Source organism: Camponotus vicinus, unplaced genomic scaffold (assembly GCF_025532165.1).
Source record: "Camponotus vicinus isolate PSW18456_S1 unplaced genomic scaffold, iyCamVici1.0 SCAF_2, whole genome shotgun sequence".
Classification (NCBI taxonomy): Eukaryota; Metazoa; Arthropoda; class Insecta; order Hymenoptera; family Formicidae; genus Camponotus; species Camponotus vicinus.
In genome coordinates, this window is record NW_028141956.1 from 7,626,735 (window position 1) to 7,643,267 (window position 16,533).

Below are 16,533 nucleotides of genomic sequence, written 5' to 3' on the forward strand. Positions count from 1 at the left end.
GCAACTCTCTCTCTTTGTTCGTTGCCGTTGGTTTTTTTCATCTCCCTAGCCCCACTTTTAAAACTTGGATATCTATTTTGACACGCTAATTAATACCTAATTATACTCACTCAAGTGTTTTTGTCTTTCCTTAAAGCATTTGCAGGAGGATGATCCAGGTTTTGAACAGCTAGTTTTTAAGATCTATTCATATTATCGTAATATATCAATCTAATAATATGTATTCATTACACTCAGTGTTCTTTCTGGTGGTTACCGTGGTTACGTCAGTAAAGATGTTTCGTTTCTCTCCTTTAGTTTATTAACTCACTCTTGCCACGTGTTATGAAGATAGAAGTCAGACTGGCTGCCCTGCGTGCCATTATTTCCGTTTTTATTTCCTCTTTTTTCATATCACTATTAGCTGTACAAGTTACATGAAATAAATAAATAAGTAAATAATACTAACGAACAAAATTAAATAATAACTTGTTACATGCGCAACAATCTGATGAAAATAATGGCAAAGCGAGGGACAGCTTGCGAGTGAAGCGCTTACGTATATATATAAAAACTCTAGCGAATGTTATCTCACACACAAGAATATATATATGACGCACTTTTTCACTATATATATATATATATTACACATATATATATTTCTATATATATCTCTGATATATAAGGCTCTTCTGTCTTTAGTTGAGATTTAGTTCTACCTATCGTTTGCACATGTTTAGAGCATGCCTTCGTTTGTTTAAAGACTCCTTGACTTCCTCGATCCCAGAAACGCAACCTCTCGAACTCTTCCCGTCACGAAAAACAAAAGAAGCCTTTGAATTCCGGTGTTCCACCTATCCCCCCATCTTCTCCATCGCCACCATCAAAATCCGCCGAACTGTGTCGAGTCTGCGAGATCACTTCCTAGTAAATTATATCACGTTCACATTATATAATACCATCTACATCCTATGAATGGCATGCCGATGCATGAAGACAGTTTTGCTTTCTGTTACTTCCCATCCCTGTTCCGACCGAATAGCACCCGAAGGTGCCAATCGATCCCGCATGTCGAACGTTTTTCACCCCTTCTCGCCCTTCTCCCTTTGCCGGTCAGAATAACGTTCAGCACGATTCCTCCCATAACAAACGAATTCAGCACCGAGAGGAAAAAAATTGTTTGCACGATATTTATACAGTAGTGGTTGAAAAAATAAATCTCCACGCGATTGTTAGCCACGGTATCTGTCCGGGAAATCATTTAATCGTAACGATAACTTCTCTCGGTGCGGAAGCGAAGTGATACGGTACAATCGTGATTGTTAAAAGTTTCACAGATAAGTAGAAACAACAGATCGCGAGATTGAAAAAAAAAGTAATAATAATAATTGAGCGAGAAAAAAAATTGGAATTATAAAAAAATTATTCGATTCGGGAAGAGAAGTAAAACGGAGAAAAACGCGCGGTAGATGATTGTGTATACGATACGACTCTGTTCATCTCTAACGGGCTATGAAGATATTCCACGTTGGACAGGCAGAGAAGTATCATTTGTCGCGGAGGCATTATGTCACTATAGTTGTTGAACGAAAAGTCGTACCGATGCGTGTTCATAACGACCTTCCTTACGCCTTTCACTGCTCACCGCTATGAAACCCTCTCTCCTCCTTCCTTTCTCTCTCCTTCCTTTGTCCTCTTTCGTTTTTCCATCTTCCACCTGCGCCCCTTTCTTCTCCATTCCTCCAATCCCCCATTCCCCGCATTGTCCTGTCTATGAAGCAACTGATCCGACGCCCGTTTCACCCTCCTGAAGCAGACTCGGCAGAGCGAAGCGAAACGATAAAAAGCACTGCTGAAAGCACCCTGCCGTGTAAGCTCGCACATTGTCAAGCACAAAGATTCACCGTCACGTGCATAGCATATATATACATATATATCTTTTAACGCATACGTTTACTATTATTACTGACTGTCATCGTTCACTATTTACCGAGATTTATCACCGCTACTATGATATTATATATATATAAAATGTCTCACCGTATGTGCACGGGCACTTTGCAAAAGTCATGTAAACGCGTGCCGGCACCGTGTGTTACACGTATTTTTCGCACCCACCACGCACGCATACACGCACTTCGTGGAGTTAGAGTGCCACGCGGCAAACGTGCACGCACGCACGTGCGTGCGTGCGTCGCGTGGTGCCGGCCGCCGTCATAGTCTTGCCCTTTTCCTATGCACCGGATTCTCAAGTGCAAGCACCCCGCTTTTACGATCAATTCGATTGCGAGACGGCGCATACGCGTGCACGTAGTATTCACGTAGGACACGCGTGCGGGCGTGTGCGACTGGATATGCATATACATAGAGATATGCTCACGTTGTTGCGTGAGAGAGCACCGTGCACACAGCAGCGGCTACACACGTCCGAATAAATATTGTTATAGACGATGCAATATCGTGCCGTCGAGCACCAGCACTGAAAGCACCCTCGAAAAGCACCCCCACTGTCGACTGTCGTGCAACCTGAAGCTCCTTCCTGAGGCGATCTCGAAATAGCGATAATAACCGAAATGGCAACATTAACGACGAGTGTTTCGTGGTCGCGAATTTTGTAGATTTTAGGATTTTTAACTGCAATAAAAACAATCTGATCTTTATGAAACGATATTGTTACATCGACCATTAATTCGTGAATGTTTTGTGGAAAATGAATGAATTTTTTGGAAAAAAAACGATCTACATAAATTACGTATACGTGTTAAAAAATTTTTTGTTTAAAAGTGAACATACACATGAAAAGTATTTTACATACAAGGATTGCCTCATGTAGATTGTTTTTGTCAGAAATTTAATTTTCCGCCTTTGTAAGTGCGCACGAATTTATTATAACCGATATTATGTATAATATCATGAAAAAAAACCGCAGTCGATTATAATTCATAGTATGTTTTTTTCGAGGTCGTGACAGGAAAGTGTGCGCGTGAATGCGTGAGTGATTGTGTAAAAGGATACCGGATGGAAGAAGGACGACGCGCGTAAGAATGCGTAAACGAAAAGTAATCGAAAAGCATCAGGAAAGTGATCAGTAAAAGGAGAACGGTATATAATAGAAGTCAAATCGAAAGTTCTCTTGCACGAAATTTTCTCTGCGCCCAAACGTTCTCGACGAAGAAAAAGAGTCGCATAATTTATTACTGAGAAAGAAAAAAAAAATAAGAAATTCGCGAGGCGTTTTCTTGAAAACATTTGAATACCAATATTTATCAGATTTTTTCTGATTATATTTTTATTTGTATGCTCACAACATCGGCCACAATTCCGTGGATTACGACGAGTGGAAGCATTCAATGTCGGCTCATCAGACTTCACCCCCGCCGGAAACGACCGATGACCTTAATATCCGCAAGCGAAATAGCCATCTCTTTTTAAAGTAGCACGCGTAAAAAAAATGGAAATACGAAATGCACATTCCAAATTGAATTCTCGATTTTTGCTCGTGCGCGAAATGTCCAGCGCGGGTGAAGCGCACTTTATCTAGAGAACTTACCGTATGCTGCATATGGAGGCGAAACGAAAAATCCGGATATATGTGGACTGCGAGCATCGGATTCCATTAATTTTCATACGTAATCAAATTCGTTGGAATGTCATAACCGCTCGACGACCATTTTCTATATTACGTATAATACCTTCGCTCTCTGCATGCGAGACTTCGATCCGTTTCCAACTTCTGTCTCTGTAAGTCAAATATAGTATTTTATTATTCTCTCAGACTCTCTCTCCGATATGTGCAACAAAATATTCTGTTTAAATACCATATCTTTCTCTTTTTAAATATATATATAACATATATATTTTATCTTTTATCTCGAGAGACGCACACATATTTTTTACATAAATATCTAGAAAAGGTATGATTATACAGTATACTGTATATGTAAATGTGTGTGTGTGGTTTGTTTCTTTTTGTATTTGAATTATTAAGCAGCAGTTGAAGCAACACTCTTTTGTAGGCGTAATGTTAAAGTCTCGAAAGCTTCGGCTGTCCATTGATGTTTCTGATTGTTTTTTTCTAATTTTGATATACAAAAATTATATTATTGTATTTATACCCCAACAAAGCGCATGATTTATAAACACAGTTGGTATTCCTTTTAGCTCGATCCAACTAGTTCCGCCAATTTGAATTAGATATTTTAGATGCCATCGACAGTTTCGACCACACTCGATCATCGACAGGTACGCGCGCACAATTCGTTAATCAAATAAACGGCACCTCTACCATCGCGTCTCGGCAACGGCTGTCGAAACGTATTTGCACGCGCGTTTTACGCGAAATTTTGTGATTTTTGCGTGGATGAATGCGCGGGTGGATGTTGATATTGAGAGAGAGAGAGAGAAGGAGGAAGGGAGGGAGGGAGAGAAAGAAAAAAAGAGGGATGAAGGAGAGAGACAAATAGCGGGATATCTTTTTATGGTATTTAAATCGAGAGAGAGAAAGAGACCTCTTGTTCTGTTTGTCTTGTTTTGTCCCTCTGTCTTTCTCTCGTCTTCTCTCTTTCTCTCTTTAATTTACCCTATTGTCTCCCCTTTGCTGAAATGACAAAAATTTTTGATCGAGCTGCTGTTTTTTGCGGGTGACTTTTTGGAGTTGCAAAAAGAAAAAAAAAGAAAAACAATTTTTCCTCAGAAGACACTCCACCCTACCGACATGTATCCCACTCTTGTACCGTGAGTTTTTTGACGATAACGTCACAAGAGGAATCGCGAGTTTTTCTCACGACTGTCCAAGTTCTATAGAATACCGTAGCAATACGACAATACCCTTCTCTCGTTTAATACATCCTAGAAACCGTCCACCTTATTCTTTCTTATGGTTTCTCCTTCCTATAGCTTTCTTTTCGTAGGCATTTTATCATAGGTCTTTCCCTCTTTAATGTCTCGTGTCGGGAGAGGGAAGGAATAAGGGAGATCTCGATTCGTTCTGAGATTATTGCCATCGGCAGCTGCGAATATATCGAGCATATTTGGAGAAACGTGAGATACATTTGACTTTTGCTCCCCGACACGAGGCAGGTGAACATGAGCCTTTAGTTATTTCATATTTGGAGTAGTGATTGCGCATGCCAAAAAAGATATTCTCACGTCTCCCGCCTCTCTGCGACCAACTGCAACCGAGGGCCAAGTGATCATTTTTTTTTTGGTCTATTTAACGATCGATTGGATCATGAATCTTGTTGCCACCGACATTCGTTAGCAGTTGCGAGATTAAATAAGCGGTACGATTGTCATCGAGCGCATGAGGTCGGAGCGAAAGGATCGAATCGAGCGAATGCGAGCGCGTGCCTGCTTCGAGAAGAGAAGGATAAAGAGATCTCTTATCTATACTTTTTTTATCGTAAAATCGAGAATAGCCATTACATATAGAGAGGGCCAATTTTGATGATAATTAGTAGTGTGCTACCCATTGTGATATGCCTTAAAAAGTAATTAAATTACATTATAATATTCTATTCAATGTACGTGCGAAGTTGACACGAATTTTTACGAGTTTTTTTTTTCCCACTTTTTTGGCGACTTTTGGGGCGCAGCTGAAAAAAGTGAGTATCCCTTAGCTCGAGTTGTGCCATGATATTTTTCTATACCGTTAATTTTTGTTTCACTTTTTCTTTTTGTCTCCGTCTCATTTTTTTTGCATATATATATATATTACATATACTCTTCTTTTGTTATCTGTCGAAAGAGTTAAATCTCAGAGTGTTGTCCTACAGTTATTTCTTTTTGTTTGCTGCAGCCAGCGAATATATTACGACATAATCTTAAAAAAAAGACATGTTATTACATACATTACGCTGCGACTTGCGCGCGCTCGCCGTCCTTGTTTTTTGCGCTACATAGCGAAATTGTAAGTGTGATCTTGATCTTACTTAATTGTGTATACGTACGAGAGCTAGAAAAGCAGAGCGAGCACGCGATCTACCAATCGCTTCTCATCAAATCCGCGCTACGACGATTCAGTTCTGCGTCGAAATTTTCTGTATGTACTTTCGTTGCGGAGCAAATTTCGTTTTTTGCATATCCTCCCATCGTAGAAAAAGCTGCTATTATTGTTATATACATATATATATCGTGCGGAAGTAGGTATTAGGCAGTGCTGATTTTTATATGGATTTTTATTTTTCCCATCACATTACGTTTCTCATTTCTCTCTTATAATTAGCCGTTTAGCGACGACGAATACTGGACCGTCCATGGAACACAATCGAGTTATTATCTCGTCTTTCGGACAACTTCTGGAATCGCGACGTTACAAGTTGCGACGTTGACGCGAAAACACGTCGCCGCGTGGAAGTCGCGAGTTTCTAACTTCACCGGATGGTGGTCGTGGTTGTAAATAAACGTTGTAAATAGGCGACGTGCATATTTACCGCCACTGCCCCTGCATCCGATCCAAGAGCGAGACTCTTCCGGTTTGTCGCTTGTAACTTTCATTCCTTCGAGTGCATTCGTTATACACCTTCCTCCGCGAAAATTTGCGTTCAAACATCTACTCTTGGTCTCTCTCAAGTCATGGACTCTCCAATATTGCCGCTGTGTACCGTGTCCAACGTTACCGCGTATTTGACCGTATATACTCGGTGACGTATCTACGCGCGCTTGTATACGCGAAGGCGTGAATCCAACACGCGGGCTAAAGAAAAAAAAATAATAAATGAATGAAAAAAAGGAAAGAGAGAAAAAAGCATTATTGGTATTCAAATGGAGGATCGTAATCAGGGGCGTAGAGCATGGGGTACAACGTGCCTCGTAATATTGTTTGTACGTCGTTTTGTCCGTGTGTGATTGGCGGCATGTAATTACCTTCTCCATTACTTCTTCATTTCTTTCATTTTTCCCATTTCATCTTTCTTTCCTTCACGACAACTTATTTTACTTATGATTTTTCTTCCCGCAAGCGCGCTATAACTGCTGGTACCTTCTCGTGTTTCCTTTTCGATTGTATTTTACTACCTTATTCTCGCTCTGTAGTCTATTTTTCTTTTAATTTCTGTTACAACGACAAATAGGACGGATGGACGGTAGTAGAATGTAAAAGAAACGTATAAAAAGATTAATTCTATTTCTCGCTTTTTTCTTCTTTAAGTACATTTTCTCTTGCGACAAAGGATACCTTGGCTACCGATATATTAAAGCTTATTGCTTTTCTAACATTATTCTTTTTGCTTCTGAAATGTAAATAATAATGGTCATATGTAATGATCTCTTGGCAGACAAGACAGACTGCGGACGACTTACATACTCTTTCATTTCTCTCTCGAGCAGTTTCTTTGAATTTTATACAAGTATGTTATTTATTATTTCAGATTTTGTAAAATCGTTATTTATTATCCCCTGTCCACGTACGTCTGTGGGTATACATGGGCGTGTGTCTGTGAGTGTGACGTTGGAAGAGCATAAAGTGCGCGAATTAATTATGGATTGCGTTACAGTGCCGGGGGATCCTCAGGACGTCAAAGTCACGCCGATCAACTCGACGGCAATACACGTCGAGTGGAAGCCGCCAAAAGCGACAGATCAGAACGGCGTTATACGAGGGTACCACATACACGTGCAAGAAGTGAGGGAGGAGGTCAGTTTGCGGTTGCTACACGATCAATAACGAAGCATTGAAAGTTTCAAACTCTTAACGTGAAACTTACTAATGAAATCTTATACTTGTGTTCTATCGTTCCTCTATTCATGTATTGTATCGTGAAATCCTCTTATCTTTACTATCCCTATTCTCTTGCATTAATAGGATGTATCCATAGAGTATTTAATTTTTTTAATAAGATGCAATTATTGCTTTAAATCATAACGTCAACAATCACTTATTATTACATAGTAATGTCTGTCTTAAGTGAAACAGTGGAAATACACAAAAATAGATAGTGAAATGAACTCGCGGTGAAATTTTGATAATTTCTCAGGGGAAAGATCTATTGAACGAACCGATACGTCGGGATGTGCACGAGGACGGTGTGCTAGAGGTGAACATTACCGGATTGCAACCGGACACGAGATACTCGGTGCAAGTGGCGGCGCTAACGAGAAAAGGAGACGGAGATCGTTCGGTACCGATTCACGTTAGGACACCGGGCGGAGTGCCAAACAGGCCGCAAGTCAACGTGAAGTGAGAAACGCCGACTTGGAAATATTGTGCTTTTGTAAGAAATTTTACCGCGACTGATTAATTCTACGTTTTTTTCAGGGTGCTAAGTAGAGGCCCGGATGTTTTGGAACTCGAGTGGGTCCAACCCACTCAAACCTATGGTACTCTGCTAGGATATCGTATTCGATATGGTATAAAAAATCAGACGCTGAAGGAGGAATTTATCGAGGGCACGCGTCAGCATACGTATAAAATCACAGATCTTGGTGAGAAAAATTAATTAGTACTTAGTGTTTATTAGAGTAGTATGATATAAATCTTGAAAACACATAATCGCTATTTATTTTTATGAATTATTCTTACTTCTATTTCCACATATATAACAAACTATTTTTTCAAATAATAAATCAATAGGAGAACAAGGCGTTGATTACGAGTTCAGAGTAGCGGGTAAAAATAACATCGGCTTTGGCCAGGAGACCGTGCGATATTGGTTCAGCCCAGAAGGTGAACCCACGGGGCCACCGACGAACTTATCGTACTTCTTTCAAACTCCCGACACCGTGTGCGTTACCTGGGATAAACCACTTCGTCAACATAGAAACGGTCAGATAATCGGTTACGATGTGCAATTCAATAAGAAGAACGATCACTCTAGTACTACAGATAGGAATACGACCAAGACGAGGGCAGTATTCACTGATTTGGAAGAAAACACGGAATACGTTTTTCATGTGCGAGCGCATACGTCACAAGGTAGCGGTCCGTACTCGGAGAAGATTACGATAATGACGGAGAAGGATATCGGTCGGGCTCCAATGTCTGTAAGAGCAGTGGCCACGTCGGATTCCAGTGTAGAAGTGTGGTGGGAACCAGTGCCCAACAGAGGGAAGATTGTCGGTTATCAAATCTTTTATACGACGACTGCTGTGGAAGATCTGGACGAGTGGAAGCAAAAGAGCGTCGGCCTGACAGAATCGGCGGATCTAATCAATCTGGAAAAATTCACCCAGTACGCTATAACTGTAGCTGCGCGCTATAAAACTGGCCTGGGAAGGCTCAGCGAAAAGGTAACAGTGAAAGTAAAACCGGAAGATGTACCGCTAAACCTTAGAGCACCGGACTCATCGACACACTCGATGACTCTGTCTTGGACTCCACCCATAAGACTGACCCCGTTGAAGTATAAAGTTTCGTTCGATGCTGTTAAAGAGTTCGTAGATTCTCAGGGTATAACACAGACGCAAATCGTCCCTCGCAGGGGAATAGAATTGGATCCTCAAACAACGACCGCAATGATAAACGAATTGCAACCATTTACTACTTATAATGTTAACGTGAGCGCTGTACCACGTGACCAACAATATAGGCCACCGGCGAAAATTACAGTCACTACGCAGATGGCTGCACCCAAACCGATGGTAAAGCCAGACTTCTATGGTGTGGTTAATGGTGAAGAGATTCAAGTTATTCTGCCGCAAGCTTCCGAGGAATACGGCCCGATTTCACACTATTATCTGATAGTTGTGCCCGAAGACAAGAGTACTGCCGATAAACAACCGGATGAATTGACAGAAGATATAATAACTGGAAAAGGTGCCAAGCAGGAGAGAGAAAACGCGCCCTATATCGCAGCCAAGTTTCCACACAGAGACATTCCATATACCTTCCATTTAGGTAGCGGAGACATTTACGAGGGATACGAGAATCGGAAACTCGCAAAAAATAAACGCTATAGAATATTTGTACGGGCCGTAGTCGATACTCCACGAAAGGTAAGATACATGGGACGTCTAACGAGATTTATAAATATTATATAATTCTATAATTATTTATGGGTATATAATTCTATAATTATTTATGGGAAAATATTCTTTTTAGCATCTGTACACGTCATCCCCATTTTCCGAATACCTATCTTTGGACATGAGAGAAGTACCTCCTGGCGAACCACCACGTCGACCAAATCCCAACACTCCTTCGGATGGAAATCCGGAAGTTTCAGTAAAAACTAGTGGTCAAGAACCAGGTATGGTGTGGGTTGTTGGTCCCATCATCGCAGCATTGATGGTCAGCGTTTGCCTTGTTCTTCTATTTGTCATTAAAAAGTAAGTTGCGTTTTTTTTTAGAAAAAGAACAATTTAAAATCTATATAAATAAAAGTTATATATTCATACTTTTATTTCATAATTATTTCAGACGAAGACAACCATGCAAAGCGCCAGATCAAGCAGCCGTTACACGGCCACTCATGGCAGCAGATATAAGTTCTAATCACGCACCGTCGGATCCGGTAGAAATGCGACGATTAAATTTCCAAACTCCAGGCATGATCTCACACCCGCCGATTCCAATCAGCGAACTGGGCAATCACATCGAACGCCTGAAAGCGAACGACAATCTCAAGTTCAGTCAAGAGTACGAATCGATAGAGCCTGGTCAACAATTCACGTGGGACCATTCCAATATGGAAGTCAACGCGTCGAAAAATCGTTACGCCAACGTAATTGCATACGATCATTCGCGGGTCATTCTCCAAACTGTCGATGGCATGCCGGGTTCGGATTATATCAATGCCAATTACTGCGATGGTTATAGAAAGCAAAATGCATATGTGGCTACGCAAGGACCTCTACAGGAGACATTCGGGGACTTTTGGCGTATGTGCTGGGAATTGCGAACCAGCACGATCGTGATGATGACAAAGTTGGAAGAGAGAACAAGGATTAAATGCGATCAATACTGGCCTACTAGAGGAAACTTATCTGAAACTTATGGACAGATGACTGTGACCATCAACGATATTCAAGAGCTGGCAACCTACTGCATCCGCACGTTTCATGTTTGTCGAGCGGGTTATTCCGAGCGACGAGAGATAAAGCAGCTGCAATTTACAGCCTGGCCCGATCATGGCGTGCCGGAACACCCTGCACCGTTTTTGCAATTCTTACGCAGAGTCAGGTCGCTTAACGTACCCGATAGTGGACCGTTAGTAGTACATTGTAGTGCCGGCGTAGGAAGAACTGGTTGCTTCATCGTGATAGACTCGATGTTGGAGAGGATTAAACATGAAAAAATGATCGATATTTATGGTCACGTCACATGTCTACGAGCTCAAAGGAATTACATGGTTCAGACTGAGGATCAATACATTTTCATTCACGACGCTCTACTTGAAGCGGTGATTTGCGGCAATACTGAGGTACCGGCCAGAAATCTGCATTCTCACATTCAGAAACTCATGCAACCTGAGATCGACAATATAACTGGAATGGAATTGGAATTCAAGAAGCTTTCTAACATTAAGGCCGACTCGACCAGATTTATATCCGCGAATCTACCGTGCAACAAACACAAAAATCGATTGGTCCACATTCTGCCTTACGAGTGTACTAGAGTGTGCTTGCAACCACAACGTAACATCGAAGGATCCGATTACATAAATGCGAGCTTAATTGACGGATATCGCTATCGAGCAGCTTATATAGCGACACAAGGTCCTCTATGCGACACCACTGACGATTTCTGGCGTATGTTGTGGGAGCATAATTCCACGATTGTCGTTATGCTGACAAAATTGAAGGAAATGGGCAGAGAAAAATGTCATCAGTACTGGCCGTCCGACCGATCTATCCGTTACCAATGTTTCGTCGTAGATCCGATTGCAGAATATAATATGCCGCAATATATTTTGCGAGAATTCAAGGTGACTGATGCGCGCGATGGTGCCAGTCGTACAGTCAGGCAATTCCAATTCATCGACTGGCCGGAACAAGGAGTCCCGAAATCTGGTGATGGTTTCATCGACTTTATCGGTCAGGTGCACAAAACGAAAGAACAATTCGGCCAAGACGGACCGATCACCGTGCACTGCAGCGCCGGTGTAGGAAGGACGGGTGTCTTCATAACGCTTAGCATCGTATTAGAACGAATGCAATATGAGGGCGTGGTCGATATTTTCCAGACTGTAAGAATATTACGCACGCAACGTCCGGCTATGGTTCAAACCGAGGTTTGTAAGCTCTTGTTGCTTTCAATGTTTCACAAAATGCAGTATTTTATATACATATACATACACATAAAGGTAATATCTTTAATGATATTTTCTTTTTTTTTTCAGGATCAATACCAGTTCTGCTATCGAGCCAGTTTGGAGTATTTAGGGTCTTTTGATCATTATGCCAACTGACAAGCCGACTCTCGTGAACAGAGGGATCTATCGAGGGATAAGCGAGATCGACAAAGAAGCGAGAGAGATGTCGAGAGGGCAAAAGTACGACGTGTCTAGTACAATAAAATCATGTGACGTTCTCGTACCTTCCAAGAACAAATACAATAGCAACGCAATTACTAATATCGTGGGCAGTTAACATAGAGAAGAAATGTTTAGTTAATGGTGTTATAGTAAATATGCAAATATGCCGGAAATTTTCATTCTTGACGATATAACAAATGCCCAAATCGTGTTGAGAAGCATTCATCAGGTTAGGCTAATCTCTTTAAAAATTAGACTCGAAAGTTCCCTCGCGGTTAAAACGCGACTCAAAACTGCCGTTTAGAAATACAAAACGTATGATTGTATGAACAATCGTGTCGCACATTGTCATACATATGTTCTTTTCTTTGTGTGAACAAAGAGGAATTTTTTAATTTCCAGATATTCTCTCACATTGAAAGATCAATTAAGTACGACAATGTAATCAAAATTGTAAGCCGTCACCGCGTAGGATTCACATTCGTAAATTAGTAAATTGGAACATATCCCATTGCCGAATCGATCATTCACAAAAACATTTTTTAAGATCTAAATAATCTAATTCTAAGATAGACTGAAATATTAAAATCATATCTCTCCCATTCAAAATGTAGTGTATTACATGTACCTCTTACAAACTGAAACATCAAACCTTTCTCGTTTATTGAAGATAAGAGTGCTTCCTTCAGTAGCGATTGCATAGAGGAATGAAAAGGTATTGATGTTGATTCTGTGAGAGAAACAAAGTAATGCACTGCATACATGTGTGAAACGCACATTTGTGAAGATAAAAATCTACAATTTACCATATATGACACGTTTCACATATTCAAGTACTTACTGATGTAGAAAAAATAACAGAATGAAAAATCAACTAAATTACTTTCTTTAGCTTTATAAAAGAGAGAAAGAGAGATGAAAATTTCCGCTCACAAGAGATAAGAAAATTGCCATACTGCCAAATTGACAATTATTAATGCTGTACTCGTTATGAACAGTAGGGATCTTCTCATTTTACCTATTATAATAATGTTAGATAGATCATAAGGAAAAAAATTGTTTTAAGGCTAGATTAAGCGATGCCATTAGGGAAATGATGATGAAAAAATGATTCGAATGAAAGAAGGATGAAAGGAAACGGTGCCTATATTCAATGAAAAGTGCACAAATAAATTTGTGTGCACATTTCTATAAAAGAAAAAAAACTAATTTACATAGAAGCACTGTATGTTGAATTCGTGTATTGTTCTTCCGAGCCCTCGATACCTTTATGTACAAAGTTCCAATGTAGCTTTCATCTCGCACGAATACTTCTATCGTTCTTTTAAGTAAACAGTATATCATAAATTTATTTGGCTTTATATATCAGTTTGTTTTTCGATTTGTATAGTTATATGGATACTTGTATCAGAACTCTCTCTAAGTTCATTCATATAGGATATTTACATATATTAATAATACATTAAATTCATCAACATTTGTAAAATATTTTTTTTTTCTTAAATGTCAGATCAATGCCAAGAAACGCACATTGTTATACAATATATCTACTATAGTGAAAATATTTAATAAGTTTATGAAATTTTTTTTATTTTATAAAATCAGCATTATGTTAATGAATTTGTGAGAAATTCAAATATTTCTTATAATTATAAATTATAATTATAATTATAATTATAATTATAAATAATTTAATAAAAACAAATGCATTAACTGCTTTGATTTTATAAAATCATTGTGAGTGTACTTAATCCTACTTTATAAAGTGTTTATTAATGCACTTAATAGTTAATCAATAGTTGATTTTATCATTTTATAATTTCATAAAAGTCACTTTTTATAACATTTCCATTTTACAGAGATAGCTTTGACTATACATATTGCAATTTAAAATTGCAAGCACTTAAATCTATGAAGACAATAATTGTGCACTTGTTTATATATTCCGTATTTCTAAATTTGTATAATATTGTTCGATACATCTTGCACCTAACACTTTAGAAATTACCGATTTAAAAAAATGTACATGCAATTACACATATGATGTTATTTTTGCTCAGAAACTTTATCAATTATAGATTTGGTTTTTTGGCATTCTTTTGACTGTAACTATCTATGCTTATGATACATACCTGACATGTGTAAATACATCTTGTCATGTCACATTTTAATGGCAGAGCTCTATGATTTCCATAATTTCCATGATTTTATACAAGTATACATTTTTTTCCATTAATTAGTGGTTCGAGGGTCAGGAACTGTGACTATCTGTACATAAATGCACCGTCTGTCATTAGCAACATTATATAAATATATACAAAATGATATATATATAAAATGATGAATAATATATATATATATATACATAGATATATATTATAAATATCATAAAAGAGATGCGAGTGTGCATAAAAGACATGGAGATATTTAAAAATATGTGAGTATTTTCCAGACTATACGTTAAGTTTTAAAAAAAGAATGTGTAATCTACTCAGTATGTTGTACCAACTCATAATATTTAATTCTTTAAATAACTTTTATTCGCGATTTTACACTTTTTTTATACTTTTTAAACTATTGTTTTTTAATTATGTTTATTGCAATGTTTCGACATGCTTCTATACAATAGCTTTCGTGTAAAATGTTACTTTATGAATTGGAGAAATACTAGAACGATATTATTTTATTGTTTAATTTGAATATTTTTTCCGCTAAACAAACTGAGGGCCATCTCATATTTGCATTTAATACATTTTTGCGCTGGAAAAAGTAATTAATTCATTTCATTACCATTGAAATATGTACGTATACATTTACATGCATAATTATATCAAATTTTTCACTGCCTGTTGAACCATTTATAAACCATGACATTTTTCACTAAATTATAATGTAATGATAATAATTATACGATTACTTGTAACAATAATAATAATGATAATACTAGTTATAAAAATAATTCTACGATTTGCCTTACGTCTCAAATTTCACTTGAAACTAACACTTTAAATTTTTACATTGATGCATTTTTGAATTATCGAGTTAATTTTTATCATGTTGGCAGCCTTTATTACGACTCGATAATATTTGGCCTTCAGAATGTAATTCTAACCTATTTACATCAACATGGAGTTCCGAGATTTTTTCTATATTGTTTAGGGAAGAGTGTTTATTTATAAAGCATTTTCCATATAATTTTTCCATATAATTTGTCTCTTCCCTTAAATACAATTTCACATTTATATGTTTATTACTTTAATCAAAATTAAGTTTAATATATAATACATTGATTAAACATTTTTATGTATTACAATTTTTATTATTGTATTACATATTTATAATTAAATCATATTTTTTTAAACGCTACGAGAAAAGTTTGCAATATCTTTTGTTTTCTGATAATATGTATAATTTTAAAGCTGCAATTAGTATTTAAAGATTTGACCAAATTGATTTATTCTTCAAGATATTGCTAACAAATTGTTATACATGGTGTATGACTGAATGTTTATTAGCTTTAACAATATATGACTGAAGACTTGGACACAAAACTCAAAACAAGATATTAAAGACATTTAAGAATAGATAACATTTTAATAATTATATGTTGTACAATTATATGTATCGTAAAGTTTCACACCTACAAATAATATTAATTTATTTCCATTGAAATATTTTTATCTGATGCTTTGATGTATTGTACAAATATTTAAAAAAGTTTACAACACATAGTTATTTTAACTATTTATTTTGGTAAAGTAATATATTTACTATGGAAGTGCATTTCTTGATAAACAAATATAGCTCTTAAATTTTAAAAGTCAAACACCTTGTATACATCTTGTGGTTTTTATTATAAAGTTTTATTATTCTGGTACTTTATAGTTTTTATCATAGTTTTATTTTTCTGGAAAAAAAAGAGAAATTAAAGACTTTTGCTAAAAATAACTTTTAAATATCTCATTAGGTACTCATCTGTAATAAATCATTAAACATTCATTCTCGTTACATTTTTCTAATATAAATAATATAAAGTATTAAGTTTTTTAATAGTAATTTGACAAAACTTTTGTGGAAAACTAATCGAGATTTTAATGTAATTATTATCAACATATGTACTTTGCCAATTTTCTTAATGTGGCTT

General features: G+C 37.5%; 1 protein-coding gene and 1 long non-coding RNA gene across 7 annotated transcripts in view; one reads left to right on the forward strand and one right to left on the reverse strand.

Moving 5' to 3' along the window:
* Lar (tyrosine-protein phosphatase Lar) overlaps positions 1-14,753 on the forward strand; it is a 261,039-nt gene extending 246,286 nt beyond the window's left edge. For all 5 annotated transcript variants that reach the window (XM_083091364.1, XM_083091368.1, XM_083091365.1 and 2 more), the window contains 7 exons: positions 7,473-7,612; positions 7,953-8,155; positions 8,234-8,400; positions 8,549-9,909; positions 10,016-10,242; positions 10,334-12,146; positions 12,255-14,753. In XM_083091364.1, the coding sequence (XP_082947490.1) occupies positions 7,473-7,612; positions 7,953-8,155; positions 8,234-8,400; positions 8,549-9,909; positions 10,016-10,242; positions 10,334-12,146; positions 12,255-12,323 (3,980 nt within the window). In that variant the 3' untranslated portion in view covers positions 12,324-14,753. The remainder of the gene's footprint in view (positions 1-7,472; positions 7,613-7,952; positions 8,156-8,233; positions 8,401-8,548; positions 9,910-10,015; positions 10,243-10,333; positions 12,147-12,254) is intronic.
* Positions 517-16,123, reverse strand: LOC145966945 (uncharacterized). Of its 2 annotated transcripts, XR_014437243.1 has the most exons (5): positions 15,367-16,123; positions 15,180-15,269; positions 14,522-14,657; positions 3,530-3,718; positions 517-903 (listed from the first exon to the last, which is right to left on the reverse strand). It is a non-coding gene; the product is annotated as an uncharacterized LOC145966945 (long non-coding RNA). The 2 variants fall into 2 exon arrangements; XR_014437244.1 differs by lacking the exon at positions 15,180-15,269.
* Positions 16,124-16,533: the final 410 nt, after the last annotated feature.